Source organism: Vicia villosa, linkage group LG2, assembly GCF_029867415.1.
Source record: "Vicia villosa cultivar HV-30 ecotype Madison, WI linkage group LG2, Vvil1.0, whole genome shotgun sequence".
In the NCBI taxonomy this organism is placed as follows: domain Eukaryota; kingdom Viridiplantae; phylum Streptophyta; class Magnoliopsida; order Fabales; family Fabaceae; genus Vicia; species Vicia villosa.
In genome coordinates this window covers 217,479,330-217,495,498 of record NC_081181.1, presented here as the reverse complement: position 1 = coordinate 217,495,498, position 16,169 = coordinate 217,479,330, and the positions used below count along the sequence as shown (strand labels likewise).

At 32.9% G+C, this 16,169-nt stretch overlaps 1 protein-coding gene across 1 annotated transcript; it reads left to right on the top strand.

Annotated features, from left to right (window-relative positions):
- Positions 1–7,828: 7,828 nt before the first annotated feature.
- Positions 7,829–8,989, top strand: LOC131648260 (EPIDERMAL PATTERNING FACTOR-like protein 3). The gene is made up of 3 exons (XM_058918034.1): positions 7,829–8,370; positions 8,505–8,551; positions 8,645–8,989. The coding sequence occupies exons 1-3, from the start codon at positions 8,268–8,270 to the stop codon at positions 8,861–8,863; spliced, it is 369 nt and encodes a 122-aa protein (XP_058774017.1). The 5' UTR covers positions 7,829–8,267; the 3' UTR covers positions 8,864–8,989.
- Positions 8,990–16,169: the final 7,180 nt, after the last annotated feature.

The window sequence follows — 16,169 nt, the reverse complement described above, 5'->3', positions numbered from 1 at the left end:
AGTAAGGCATAAAAATGAAGATCATCCGTGCAAAAAGGAGAATAAGAAGAAGACCGAAGTTTTGGTTCTCAAACACTTAGGAGATAGTCATTCTATATTTTGTTCAAAGTGTAAACTTTGTGTATCTGCTTAACTAAGAAGCACTCATATAAACACAAAGGTTGTTATTACTAGATTATTTTGTTAAAGAATTTGAAGTCTCTTTTAGGACTGATTAAGCAAGGAAGTCTCTTTCAGGATTGATTGAGAAATGAAGTCTATTTCTGGGTTGATTGAGCAAGGAAGTTTCTTTCAGGAACGATGGAACAAGAATGTCTCTTTCAAGATTAATTGAGCGAGCAAGTCTCTTTCTAGGCTGCTTGAGCGGAAGTCTCTTTCTAGGTTGACTGAGCAAGAAAGTCTTGAGTTGGTTTGCTTAAGCATATTGTAACTGGGATTGATTATAGTGAAAATCTCTTGTGAGTCAATGGGACTGGATTATTCTAAATTTTCGAGGAACCATAATATATTGTGTGCCACCTTCTCTACTTTGCATCTTATTATCCACTGTGCATTGAACTCTGTATCTGATTCATACTCTAACCGCTGTTCAGATCTAAGATTCATTGTTAGATTATGAATTCGGAGTTTGAAAAAGAATTAAAATCTAATATAAACAATTCAATCCCCCTTGTGTATATTTTTCTCACATTCATCTTTTATGACTTCTTGACCAAGTTAACAATCTCATTCATAACTACAACACCATTCACCAATTGTTTTCCTCTGAGGAAGCTGATCGGTGTTTTTGTAATATGCAATACACTTACAATAATAAATAAATTTCTTTTTTTAAAAATTCCAAATCTAAATACATAGCAATACCAAAATACCATACATAAAACTATCAAATTCAAAAAACATTTTGTACCAATAAGTAAAACTTTAAAATTTAAAACAATATGATACTGTCAAATTTGAAATAAATTGTTCCAATAATTATAACTTTAAAAATTCAAAATTAGAAACAAATATATGCTACCATCAAATCCAAAAGACACTCATTAACAATGGATTGGTCCAATTGGTAACAAATTTGAGTCCTCTAAAGTGGTTAGAAGCTCAATTCCAAACTCTTATGTATGGAAAATATAGTTGAAAAGAGAAAACAAATATTGTATACCCATTAGATTTCCCAACGAAGGTTAGTCACCACTAATAGGTGATGAAAACATCATACCCATGATATAGGAACTAAAAATATTATATAAAAAATAACCAACAATTATAACTTTAAAATCTAAAACAAACTAAAATTCCAAAGCATTTTCTAACCAACTGATATCAAATGGGACTTATGATTATAATAAGACACACACTCAAAATAAAATAAAAGGAGAGGAAGAGTATTATGTTATAACTCAAAATTCATTTAAACTTGATATATTTTTTACATCATTGCTAGGTTACATTTATATAGGCTTGATATCACACAAAACTTATAAGCTAAGGAAAGTAAATGGTGGTGATATGACGGTGCTAAAATTGCTAGCTGGATTATAGTTTTATTTATTACTAAGTAAGTATGAGTTTAATCTTATTTCTTAAGCATAAGCCACCTCCTCAATTAATGGTCCAAATGTAACTTTTCTTAATCATAAAGAACACTGCCATGTATTTTCTTTAGTCTTTTTGTTTTTAGATTAAATATACAAATCCCCCTGTAATATAGGCGAAATTCGTTTTCCACCCTGTAAAACTTTTTTTCAAACACCCCCTGACATATAAAAATACTATGTCTTTTGCCCCCTAAGTGTAAAATTTCCTCCTGTAATATTTTCTTGTTTGATTTCCCCCCAGATTTAGTGTTAAATTTGCACGCTTAGGGGGAAATCCAAACAAAAAATATTACAGGAGCGAAACTAAAAAAAATTATTACCAGAAGGTAAAGCGAATTTCGCATATATTACAGGGGTGAATAGTGGTATTAACCCTTGTTTTTATTATTCAACATTGTCTCCCTTAAATCAAACTCGTATCATTCCAAGCATTTTCTTCAACTTGTAAGATATTTCAATATTTAATGGTTTTGTAAAAATATCTGCAATTTTTTCTTCAGTGGGACAGTACTCAATCACCACTTCTTTCTCAACTATCAAAAGTCTTATCTTGTGAAACTGAATATCAATATGCTTGGAACGTCCATGAAAAATGAGATTCTTACTTAGTGCAATAACTAACTTGTTGTCACAATATATCTTGGTAGAACTATTCTCCTTCTGATGTATCACTACTAAAATTCTTCTCATCTATATTGTTTTAGTAGCACAACTAGTTCCAATAATATATTCTGCTTCAGTGGTAGAAAGCACAATAACTGGTTGTCTCTTCGAAGAACTTCAAATTGCACCTGTGCCCAAATGAAATGCATACCCTGACGAGATTTTTTTTGTTTCTATATCTCCAACTCAATCACTATTTGTGTATCCAAAAAGCTTCGTTTAATTATTACTAGCATAAAAAAATATCATCAGTTAGTGTACCTTTGTTATAAGAATCCTCTTAGCTCTTTGCAAATGGATAACACATGGTTCATCCATGAATCTGCTAAGAAAACAAACTCCATATACTATATCAGGTCTTGTCGCAATCAAATACCTCTGACTTTCGATAAAACTTTTATATTGGGTTAAGTCTACCCTCTTTTCATCATTTTCTCTTGTCAACTTCAAATTTTCTTCAACAGGCATGTAAATTGGCTTTGAATGCTCCATCTTGAACTTATTCAAAATATCACCCCATACTTCTTTTAAGAAATAAAAATTTCATCATTTTGTTGGATGACCTCAATGCCAATGAAATAGGACATTAGGCCCAATTTCATCATTTTAAAACAACTTGTGATAGCCTCCCTAAATTATGTAATCATCTTTGAATTATTTCCATTGAAAATCAATTCATCGACATATAAGCACACAATAAGGACATCTTCAGATTAATGTATTTGATATATATAATGTTTGCTCATAAGGACATTTCTTAAAACCATTATGCACAAAATAAGAATCAATCTTCTTATACCAAGCTCTTGGCGCCATCTTCAAGCCATATAATGTTTTCTTTAATCTATAGACTATATCTTCCTTTCCTTTGACTACATATCTTACTGGTTGCTCAACATACACTTCTTCTTCTTCTTCTTCTTCTTCTTCTTCTTCTAGATTACCATTAAGAAATGCCGACTTAACATCCATTTGATGTATTTTACAACTATTTTGAGATGAGATTGAAATAAGCATTCTAATTGTATCCAACCTTGCAACAGGTGCAAATGCCTCAAAGTAATCCATACCTGGTTTTTGCTTGTATCCTCTTGCCACCAACCTTGCTTTAAAGCGATCAATATCAGTGTTGGGTTTATACTTTATCTTTTACATCTACTTCACTCCTATAGGTTTCTTTTTGTCATGAACTCTATCAGCTCCCATGTTTTATTCTTCTTAATTTCATTGATTTATTCATTCATAACTTTTCTCCAATTTTCATCACTTGGAGCTTCTTCAAAATTTAATGGCTCACAATCTGCAAATAAATCAAACTTGATAATCTCCTCATCAGATTGGTCATCATAGTTACCCAAAACACATTCTCGCAGTCTGGCTAGTAATCTATACGACCTTTGTTGTCTGTTGGATGTTTCTAGCTCATTAAGTGTTGGATTATGTTTCTAGCTTGTTGAACACCTATTCAAAATATAACCTACAGTAGCCACTACTTTCAGCAACTCTGTTTTGTGGAGGTGTGTATCTTGTTGTTAATCGATGCTCAATTACTTGTTTCTCAAAAAAACTTGTACCAATGAGGTATTCTTGGCCTCTGTTTGTTCTCAATGCTTTGATTCTACAAACACTTTGTTTTTCTATAAATGTCTTGAATGTCTTAAAAGCATCACATGCCTCTGATTCTTGTTTCAAGAAATACACACTCAAGCGTTTATGCTAAAACCATCAATAAAAGTAATAAAGTACTTACAATCACCGGCTGTTAGTATTTCCACTGAACACAAGTCTGAATGAATTATATGCAGCAGTTTCTTTGCTCTCCAAGATATTTCAGTTGGAAACGAGTCTCTATGCTTGTTTGTTTCCAATTTGACAAGTCTCACATACTCAATTTGAAATACTCACAACATGCAAACCATAAACATATTCTTTCTGTGATAGGTAATTCAAGCTAGAAAAACAAACGTGACCAAATCTCATGTGCCATAACCAATCATCATTTGAAATAATAGAATTCAAGCAAGGAAATTTTCCATGTTGAATTTTCAAAGAGAATAACGGTTGAGTTTTATTCTTACCTTGGTGATAAATCTGCCATTTTTGTCAATCAACGTGCAGAAACCATTGTGAGTCTGCATGTTGTAACCTTTCTCTAACAGTTGTCGCATAATTAATAAATTCTGATGAAGGCCAAGAGCATAGAAAACATCACCAATAAAATTGTGTGATCCATCTTTCAACCTGATAGTAATTCGTCCTTTCTCGAAAATTGGAATATTTGAATTGTTTCTAAAATTTACCACTGATTTTGTTGTTTCATCTAGAGAAAAAAGAACTCCCTTTATCCACACATATGTTTACTACATCCAGTGTCCAAATACCAAATATTTTCTTCTTCTGAAAAAATGTATTACTTTCCAAAGATAAATTTTGTGGATTTTTACAGTACTCGGCGGTATTTTGATACGAACTTTCTGTCACATATGCCTGATGTTTGTATCCGTAATCAGCTACTTTGTGCCCAAACTTTCCATAATGATAACAACTATAATATGTACTTTCTTGATTATAGTTACCGCTTCCTCGACCAAAATTGTTAAACCCAAAATTATTTCTTCCTATTCCTTGATTCGCTGGTTTCAAATTGCTGAAGTTGTTGTTTCTCTATTGGTCAAAATTGTCAAGTCCTCTTCCTCCATAATTTCCTCGGCCTCTACCTCAATAATTTCTTCTTTCTTTATTGTTGTAATTATTTTTAACTCTTTCTTCTCCAGTACGACGTGATTCAATAGTATTGTTGAAATTTACCTGACTCCTAAGAGCTTCTTCTTTTACTACTTTCGCAGTCTTTTCTAATATTCTGTTGACATGACTTTCAATGTTTCCTCTTAACTCTACTATAGACAAAATGTATGTGTCATGGGACTCAATTATTATAGTCACCACATGGTTAAACTTCATCGGCATCATACGTAAAAAAATTTATACCATTTTTTATCTGAAATATCTTCTCCATATACTCTCATCTTATTGACAAGATTTATAACACGAGAAAAGTATTGTTCTACCATTTCAGAATTAGACATCTCGTACCTTTCATATTCTCTTTGCAACGATTATAATTTAGACTTTGGAGCCTTTTCTACTCTTTCATGTGACAACTTTAATATGTCTCGCGCTTCTTTCACAGTCTTGACATTTATTGTTTTTTCAAATAATGAGTAATCAACTCTTTGATAAATTTGTGAAAGTGTCATCCGGAGTAAATAGTGGTGATGTGGCGGTGTTAAAATTGCTTGTTGGATTCTAGTTTTATGTCTTACTAACTAAATATGAGTTTAATCTTATCTCTTAAGCATAAGCGACTTCCTCATTTAATTCTCTAACCTTTCTTAATCATGAAGAATAGCGCCATATATTTTCTATAGTCCACTTGTTTTAATTATTCAACATTGCCTCTCTTTAATCAAATTCGCATCATTCCAGACATTTTCTTCTACTTATAAAATAGTTCAATCTTTAATAGTTTTGTAAAAGGGGACGATTTCTCTACCCATCACAAAAAGATGGGTAGTGTACCTTCCACCAATCAGATGACACCATTTAATTTTTATGTATTTAATTATTTATTATATAAAATAATTGTTTGATGTTTTCAATGTATTTTACACTAAAGTTAACCTTACCCAACTTTTTGAGTTGGGTAAATAAGAATTCACCTTTGTAAAAATATCTTCAATTTGTGTTTGTTATATTAACAAGATTTATTTTTGTAAGGTGTTAAAAATGAATTGTTTTTGAGAAACTAAATTGCACTCCTATTTTTATGATAGACAAAAATTAATCATCACTCTCTCTTTTATCAACATCCCAATTCATAATATCTACATATTTTCTCTCATTTTCTTGTCACTTTCCATACAAGCAGTGTAAAACACTCCAAACATAGTACACCATAATAAAGAATCAGCTACTCATTGAATGTGAGAATATCATGCACCAGACTATCTGCTCATAGTACACACCCCAATTAAATTCCATAAAAAAATGAATGGCTCAAATCTGATACTGGTAAATAACTTACCTGTTTCCCAACAACAACCAACTCATAAAAAGTTGACCCTAGTAGTACAAAAAACATTTAATAATCCACTACTAATAATAACAAACTCATTCATTACATTTCTCAGAAGATGATGCTCTTTATTTGCTTTCATTTTCATCAAACTGACACCCTAGCTGTGCCATATCGATTTGATTTCTTTCTTCCTTATATGGTATTGACAGTAACTATAAGACAAAGGCTCTCCAGTCTAGGTCTCCAAAAAATTCTGTATTATATTATTATTTATTTAACATATCAAGTATCAGGGCCGGCCCTGGGCCAGGGCAAGCAGGCCCATAGCCCAGGGCCTCACAAAAAATAGGGCCTCAAAATTTTAATTAATGGGCTTTGAAAATTTAAACATGATATATTAAATATATTATATTTAAATAAAATTGTAAAGAACATAAGATGTCTTAGCGGGTGATATTCTCATTAAGGTTCATGGATTTTGGAATACTGAGTCGTGGGATCAATCCTTGCCTTTGACATTTTGGCAATCCAATTATTTTAACCTTAAAATCTCACAACAAATTTGGCCTTTAATTTCAAACTTAATTTCATTTTAAAACTACAACTATTTAACCTATGGATTTTTATAAACACTTAAAATTATTTATTTATTAAAATTGAACTTATAGTATTATTTTTAAAATTTTAAAACATCACTTAAATATAAAAGTATTTTTTTAAAAATTAATGTTTAGACATATCGTTTTAGAAAACTATTTGATTTTAGTTATATTATAATCTTTAATGATAAAGATTTATATAATTAGATGTCAAAATTATTTTTTTAATTTATAAAAAATAATTAAAATAATTTCTAATATTAAAAAAATAAATCTCATAAAATCATGTAATATTTTAAGATATTGTTAGAACTTTTGTGTCTGACAAATATCTAAAAGTTAAGAATTAGAGTCAGAAACTTGATCTAATCCTTAAGTTCTGGCATAAGTGATTACAGGCTTCCAGCCCCCTCCTGATCGTAGTTGCGGAAGATCGAATCGTGGTCCTCCCTACCAAGTTCAGCGCCAATCACCACTGAACAACTAACGATTGGTAGCTAATCAAATTCGTACACGTTTTTATATTTACATATAATTATTAAATTTTAATTTAAAAATAGGATAAAAAAAGATAATTAAAATTTAAGATTACTTGTTCAGTTTTTTATTAGGGGTCTATTTTTTTATTTGCCCTGGGCCTCTAAAAAGTCAGGACCGGCCCTGTCAAGTATTTAGTCCCGATGTATCCGGTCCGGTCTATATATTTGATCTGAGATCAGATACATCAATTATTCTAAAAATAAAATAAAATAATGTATCTGATTCAATCTATATATCTGATCTAACACTGAGATCAGATACATCAATTATTTTTTAAAAAAAAATGTATATGATCCCGTCTATATATCTGATATGAGACTAAGACCAGATATATTAGTTATTCAATAAATTTGAAAAAGAAATAGTAGATAATAATTATAGGTATGTGTAGACTGAAAATGGGTGCGTTATTCTGAACAAATAGAGAACCATATATAGCAGCACCCTTTTGGGTTGATTTGAGATAGAGAGTATTGAAAGGTAAGCAAGTAATGTAAGGTTATAGGCAGTGGAAAAACTGAACAGACTAGTCTTAGGAGCTGTCAAATAAATAGGTGAATTTTGTGTTGATCAGTGTGTAACAAGAAACTACCAGAATCATCACTTGTGTGTTTCTAAAGCAAAATCTCAAAGAGTGCCATCTTTTTGGGAATAACAAGTTTCTCCTCTCTTATACAGTAGTAGTCTTTTTCCTCTCTCTTCTCATACCACTAGTAGTATATATTCAAGGATTCAGCAATAATCATCACATATTGTTACATCTTAATTACATTCATCATTTGATTCATCATGAAAGGGAGATTATTCTGTTTTATGCTAGCTATGAATCTACTAAGCTGTGTTTCTGTTGCTAAAAGACCATTTCTTTCAACTGATGCAATGTCCCATCCAGGTTAGTTATTTAACCCTCACACCAATAATTTTTATTTCTCTTTTCAACTTAGATCTTAATTATAGTAGTACATAGATCTTAATTACTATCTTTTGAAGTACACTATTTATATATATGATTCATTCATATTTCAGACCCAAAAGATGCACCAGTACCATACCAAACCATAGAGTCCAAAAAGGTGAGTTTTCAAACATTATGTAAATTTTTATGCATTCTATTTAAATACTATAGTCATAATCCTAATTAATTAACATGGTTTATGCAAATGAAGGTAAGAGAAAATACTAAGTCAGAGAATGTAGGGATGAGTAACATCAAGATAGGGTCAAGTCCACCAAGCTGTGAGCATAAATGTTATGGATGCAAACCATGTGAAGCAATTCAAGTTCCAAGTAAAAGTAGTAGGAGAAGTCATTTGAGACTTGAGTATGCAAATTATGAACCTGAGAGCTGGAAATGCAAATGTGGCCCTTCCTTCTACAGTCCATGATCATTGAATTATATGTATAGTATATAGTTTATCTCTTAGGTTCATATTATATATATATATTTTGTTCCTTTGTACAAATCTCAAAGTTTAAAGGATTTTATTATTATGACTATTAGTTAAGTTAGTCATTGTGAGTTTGTGATTGCAATGAATGGCAATATTGGTAATTGTTGGATGACTTTTACATATATATATATATATATATATATATATATATATATATATATATATATATATATATATATATATATATATATATATATATATATATATATATATATATATATATATATATATATATATATATATATATATATAAAGAAAAGACTCATGAGTAGAATTATTTTAATTGTTGTTGATGCCAACCTAATAAGAAAAGATGAAGTTATTTTGTTGACGAAAAAACAATGAAGTTATAGTAATAAAAATTGAAATGATGTTATAAAATTAATTAAAATACGAGTAATAATAAAGTAGAGGAAAATTAAATTTAGAGAATTTGAGAAATGGAGAAAAAACTAAAGATACAAGTTCATCATTTTATTATTTACATTATTTGCAAGCTTTTTTTTTTTTTTAAATTTGGAATTACAAAGTTGGTAAAAATGAAGAAATTGAACATGAAGAGAGAAAATTAGAGAGTATAATTGAAGGTGAGAATTATCATTTGCATTAACCATTGATTGTGATATCCGTTGGGTATATAAACTAAAAGTTACAATAGCTTGGGATACAAGTAACAAAGCTAAAACTGTAATCGATTACAGATGTTTCTAAAAACAAAAATATAATAGTGATAACTGGCTACGGCGAATGTGTTACCGGTTACACCTTCGAAAAAATAACTTATTTCAGCTTATTTGACTTTTTTGCATAGTTGAAACTGCTTACAGCCCTGCACCCGCAATAACCAGTTACAACACTTGAATTAATGTTTTTCACTTAACACGCCACCTTAATTCAAGTGCTTCATGTCTTCGATGCCCATGTTCGTCTTCAATCTCTTGAACACTTCAATTGTGACTTCGTTGATCAACAAATCAGCCATTTGGCCTTCATTTCTACAATATTCCAATCTCAATTTTCCTTCGCTTACAAATTTTCTCAAGTAGTGAAACCTCATCTCAATATGCATGATGTGAAATTGGATTCTTAGCAAGGTTTATAGCAGAAACATCATCAACCACGAGTGTTACAATGTCACCCTCATCGCTGCCCAACTCCTTCAATATATTCATTTACCACACGGCTCGGCATGCACACGACGAAACGACAATGTACTCGGCCTCACAAGACGAAAGCGCTACTATCGATTTCTTCTTCGAACACCGTGAGATTGGTGTTTCAATGAACATAAAGATGTATTCAGCCATAGACTTTCTATCATATTTACCTCCGCACAATTTGGAATCGATAAAACTGAGTAAATTTCATTTCCTGCCCTTGTTCGTTGCGAGAAAGAGAGCTTCGCAGCCAATTGATCCTTTGACGTATCTTAGAATCCTCTTGACTTCTTTCAAGTGAGTCACATTAAGTCTCTATGAATCTGCTCACAATACAGACACTAAATGTCAAATCTGATCGCATATTGCACAGGTAACGCAAGGATCCAATCAGCCTCCTATACTGAGTTGGATTAACATCTTGCTCATCCTCATTCTTCTACAACTGTTGCCTCAGTTCAGCAGGAGTAACAACCCCATTGTAATGCTCCATTTTGAACTTCATTAAAATCTCAAGCAATACCTTCTTTGGTGCATGACCAGTCCTTTCTTGGACCTGTGGAACCCAATGCCAATGAAGTATATCATGAGGCTAAGAACGATCATCTCAAACTCCTTCACAAGCTCACCCTTGAACTTAGAAGTGCAATTTTTCTCGTTGTCCGTGATCAACAAATCGTATATGTATAGACAAAGGATTATCACCTCTTCACTTGTATCCATAATCACATACACACCTTGTTAGAATACACACTTATTGAAGTCAATCTCCTTTAAGAAACCATTTATCCTCTTGGTACAATGCTTTCTTCAATTTTGTAGAACTTTGACTCTTGGTTTTTCACAACAAAATCATGGGATTGTTCTACATATACCTACTTTTCAAGCAGTCCATTCAAAAACGCAAATTTCATATCAATTTGATAGATGGACCAATTGTTGTTATTCGCAATACCAATAAGTTTCAATTCTAGCAACCACTGAAAATACCTCTTCAAAGTGCATGCATTCTCTTTGCGAAAATCCATTTGCAACTAATCGATCTTTATGCTTGATTATTTCACCCTTGGGATTTTCCTTCACTTTGAACACCCACCTTACACCAATTGACTCATTTCTTTCCGATAGATCAACCAACTCCTCAGTCTTGTTCATCTCAATAGATTTCAGCTCATTCTTCATAGCACAAATCCATTTTGGATCACTCAAGGTCTCTTCCATTTTAATAAATTCAAATTCGGTAATAAGTGCAAAATGGACGAAATCACCATCATCATTGACTTCGTTGTCTCATAACAACTCACAATCTTGGAGTCTTTGAGGCAAACCTATTTACCTAGTTGATCTTCTCACATTCTCTTTAATTCAGGCTTCAAAAAGGGGCGTTTATGCCCTATCAAACTCTGCAAAAACTAAATTTTCACCACGGTAACCGGTTACAGCTTTCTGGTAATCGGTTAGAGGCTGCTGCAACTCCTTTATTTCATCAAAAACGGCGTCTCGACTGATCACAATCCTTCTGTTTGCTGCATCATACAACTTGTAACTTCTAGTGGAGTGATATCCTACCAGTATCATTAATTCTCCCTTATCATTTTCCTAAGTTGCACTGGAACATGTTCTTGCGCCACGTAACCAAAAACTCTCAAAATGATTCAGATTCAGTTTGAATCTGGGTCATGCTTCCTCTGGTGTTATCTTCTCAAGCTTCTTTGTTGGACACCTATTCAACAAATAAGCAGTTGTGGATGCCGCTTCTCCTCATAACTCTTTTGGCAATTTTTCCTCCTTCAACATGCTTCTCACCGTGTTCATAATCGGTTAATTCTTCCTTTCGACAACACAGTTTTTGTTGCAGGGTATAAGATGGTATTATCTCATGTATTATCCCCTCCTGCATAAATTCAAAAAAGTTAACATATACTTTTAGAGATTTTAAGATTAATGTATTATATTAAAAACTTAAATAACTAACTTATTACAAACATAACATAACGTCTAATGGTATGTTTGATTTAGCGTTGGATTTTACAAAATCACGGTAGTTGTTCACGTTTAGACAAAAGCTACCTTTTGGAGTTTCTAAAAAATCTCGGTAAAGTGGCACTTGAAAGTGATTTTGGTTGGTGAGAAGGTGTCATACCCCAAAATTTGCCTTCCATATTTCCATTTACAATGATGCAGAGTTCAAGGTTCAAGTTCCAAAGATCACTTACTCAAAAGTCCAGATGGTCCATAGTCAACTGGTTTGACCTAAAAGTCAACCATAATCAGAGCATAGTCAAAGCCTCCCAATTTTGGTCAACATCAAGTATGTTAAGTACAACCATCATTTAAGCAAAGATTGGTCATGATTCCATTAATAGAAACTCAGAGATGAACAAATACACAAAGGTTCAAATTAGGGTTTCTTAGGAGAAAGTCAACCCAACTTTGACCGGGCATAACTTTCACATGGAACATCAAAAATTCCCCACTCAAAGCCTATTTTGAAGGAAATTGGATTCTCTACAACTTTGTCTCTCACAAGCCAAGGCTAGAAATGATTCATTTGAGAGATACAGTGCAAAAGATTACAGGTCCTTTTCAGGCATCCTTCAAAAGCAGTTTTTTCCCAAGAAGGATATGATCAAGATAAAAGCTCCAAATGGAAAATATATTCCAAAGTGGCTTGTAGAGGACCTCTTGAGGTTTCCAAAAAGTATTAGAACTCCCTCATAGCCTAAAAATTGAGTGAGATATGATTGATCAAAGTTGGGTGATTTTGGAGGACTAAATGTGAAAAAGGAGGGTTCAAATTGAGGAATTTTGCAAATGGGCCTATGGTTTTCTTATGCAAGCTTGGTCCACAAGCCATTAGCATGCCCAAAGTCATTTGCCACGAAAATTAGCATTATGTTTGAATTAATATGATTTTTATTTCATTTTAATGATTTAATAAAGATTAAAAATCAAATATTTTGTCAAAAATTATATTTGGTTGATTTCCAATCAGCATTAATACCTAAACATAATTTATTTTCGTGACAAAGTGGTATGAAAAAGATTGACACAATATTTGGACCAAAATAGTAGCTTGGGATTCAAGAAAGAATCAAATTTCTCAAATATGGCAAAATTGGATTCATTGAGGTTTGGGCTATCTTTTTAACCTAATTTGATCCTCCTATAAGTATACAAGTCAGAACAGTGGACTAGGGGTTGGAAGAACTCGGGTTAGAGGCAAAGAGCAAGAACTCAAAAATCCTTCAAAAAGTGAATTCGGTTTTAGAGATTTAAGGAGTTTTAACAAAAACTAAAGATTGCAAAAGCTTCCTAAAAGGATTTGGAACGTGTTAGGATCATTACGCGTCATCAACAACCCCAGATTACTCTCCATCGAGCCAAGGTATGTTGCTTCAAAGATTTGATCGGTTAGGGTAATTTATGCATATCTATTGCAAATTGATGGTATATTTTGATTGTCCTCAACGCTGCGAACGTTTCTGGGTTGGTAATTTGGGGTTTGCGTGGTTTAATCAAGAATCACCATTGTTGGCCGCTTAGGGTTTTAGAAGCTTTTAATTGGGGCTTTTTCGTAGGGGTAAAATCAAGGCAATATAATAGTATGGTTAAGTTTGCGTGATGAAAACGAGTAGATCTAGGAGGTCGCGAAATGTTTATGTGAAGGAGGGATCGATTAGCTATTTTCCAAGGGCTTTCGCTACGAACAGAATCGCAACAGATTCGTAGCTAATTTTACAGGTTTGTTTGCAGGATCATTGGGGAAGATGATGAGGTGTCAAAACGTGACCGGTTCATTTGAATTTTCGCGCCTGTTTCCATATGGGTTTGTTAATATTATATATTATATATTGCTTGCATCAACTGAACAAATAGTTTGCATAGTTGGAATGGTGGGGGGCGCGTGTGTCTGTCTTAGGGGTCCAGGGTTCGATCCCTGGCCCTTTCATAATTTTTTCTGATTTTCTAAACGTGATCCTATGCGCCTCCATATAAGCCAGGCACCATACACCCTCAGATCTGACCTCTTATCCACCACTCAGCTTAGATCCAACAGCCTAGGATTAATACCTATACCATATACCTTACTAACAACCACACATAATCATAACCTCTAATAACTTTAAATAATTTTGATTATTTGTTTATTTAAATTAAAATATCTTTTAATATATTATTTATTATATAATAATCATTTTTTTAAATGAATTAGGATATAATATTGTCATACCCTAATTTTTGACCCCCCTGAGATGGCATATCTTCAGGATTTTTCATCAGGTCAAGACAAGTTCCCAGAGCAGTCACTTCTCCATCTGGTATCCAATCGAGGATGCTCAAAGACAAGAAAGCTCAGGCAAAGGATCAATCAATACAAGGATTAGTCCCTAATACAATCATGAGGCTCAAAGACTTCACTTTTCTCATCTATGATTGATTAGACATCCAGTCATATGAGTACAGGTTTACTCAGGTCACCAGACTAGGGTTTTGAGCCTATCAAGGACTAAAATCAGGGATCACTTTTGGGAAACCCTAAAAAGCCTCAGGGAACCATTCAAAGACATCAATCATCTTCAAATAACTCATATTACAAGATCTACTGGACATCACACTTCAATTCAAAGTCTACAGTCATTATTTTCACATGGTCGACAAATTAGGGTTTTGACCTAATTCACCAAGATAGTTGACTTTTAATCAGGGCATGAATCCAAAACTCAAGACATGATTCAAGAATCTCTACTACCTCAATATAATCCATTTACATCATTCATTTGAGGAAAAGATCTTGTTTCTACACAAAAGCCCAAAAATTCACTTTGTCAGGAAAAAGTCAACTGTGAAGGATCATCATTGACTTTTAAGGTTTTTGGTCAAAAAATGACTTTCAAAGATCAATATCATCAATATATGGATGTCAAAGTCATTTGACCAAAGAAATTCAAAGAAATTCATCAAGGAGCGAAAAGTCGGGAATTAGGGTTTTTGAAGGCATGGTGAGAACTCAAAATTTCACCTACACAACTCAAAAAACTTCCAACATGAAAGTTGTAGATCTTGCAAAATAAAACAACATCTTACAAAGGAACTTTTTTCAAAAGATCAACCATTTATGAAGTTTTGGAAATTTTGAAGTTTAGGTCATAAACACTTAGAAATTTTTCTAAGTGTTTTAACCTAGTTTTCATCCAACTTTGGGCTCATTTTTCACAAATTTCCCAAATGATTCTGAAGAAGACATAAACTAATGATTTGAAGTAGATGTTTAGGGCTTTCCAAATTGTGTTCAACCTTCTCCAAATTCAATTTGAGCTAGGAGTTATGCTTGTTCAAAGTTGGCCTCATGAAGTGAAATTATAGGTCATGTACAATTTGAAACTTTGCAATTTTGTGCATTTTGCTTCACTAAATGATGCTACACGACCTCTAATACATCTGAAGACATGCCATACATTCAAATTCATCATTGCATAAGGATTAGAGAAGATTCCCAAAAACAAAGGCATGTGATTATGTAATGATTGCATTTTTGAATTTATGGCAAATGGTGAATCATCAAGGAATCTTGCTCTAAGCCAATTAGAACTCTCCTCTGAATCAGAAATGTTCCCTAAGATCATGCAAGATCAATGGTTGGGGAAGCTAGCCCGAAAATGCATCATTGCATTTGGGATATTTTCAAACTTTCTTCATGGCTAAGAAACCAAACTCACCTCATTAAGCAAGCTTACTATGATCAATTACTCTGAACCAATTCCCTATAAATAGAGGCCTCATTCTCATTCAGAAAACACACCAAAGCAACTCAATTCCTTGCTTTCTCTTTCTCTTCTCATGCTTATTGTTTTTCAAAGTTCTTTGGCAAGAAGAATCGTTTTCTTCAAACCAGAGCTCATCTTTGGAAAGTAAGCATTCTAACATCTCAAGGGAGGTCATTTGAGGTGATCCAAGCACCTGGATCACTTCTGTAAGTGGAGGAACACCATTGTTGCTCTCACTTTGGAGCATTTGCAGTTGGAGGTCCATGGAGTAATTCAGGAGGTTCTGAGCCAAGCCAATCATCCAGGCACATTCCT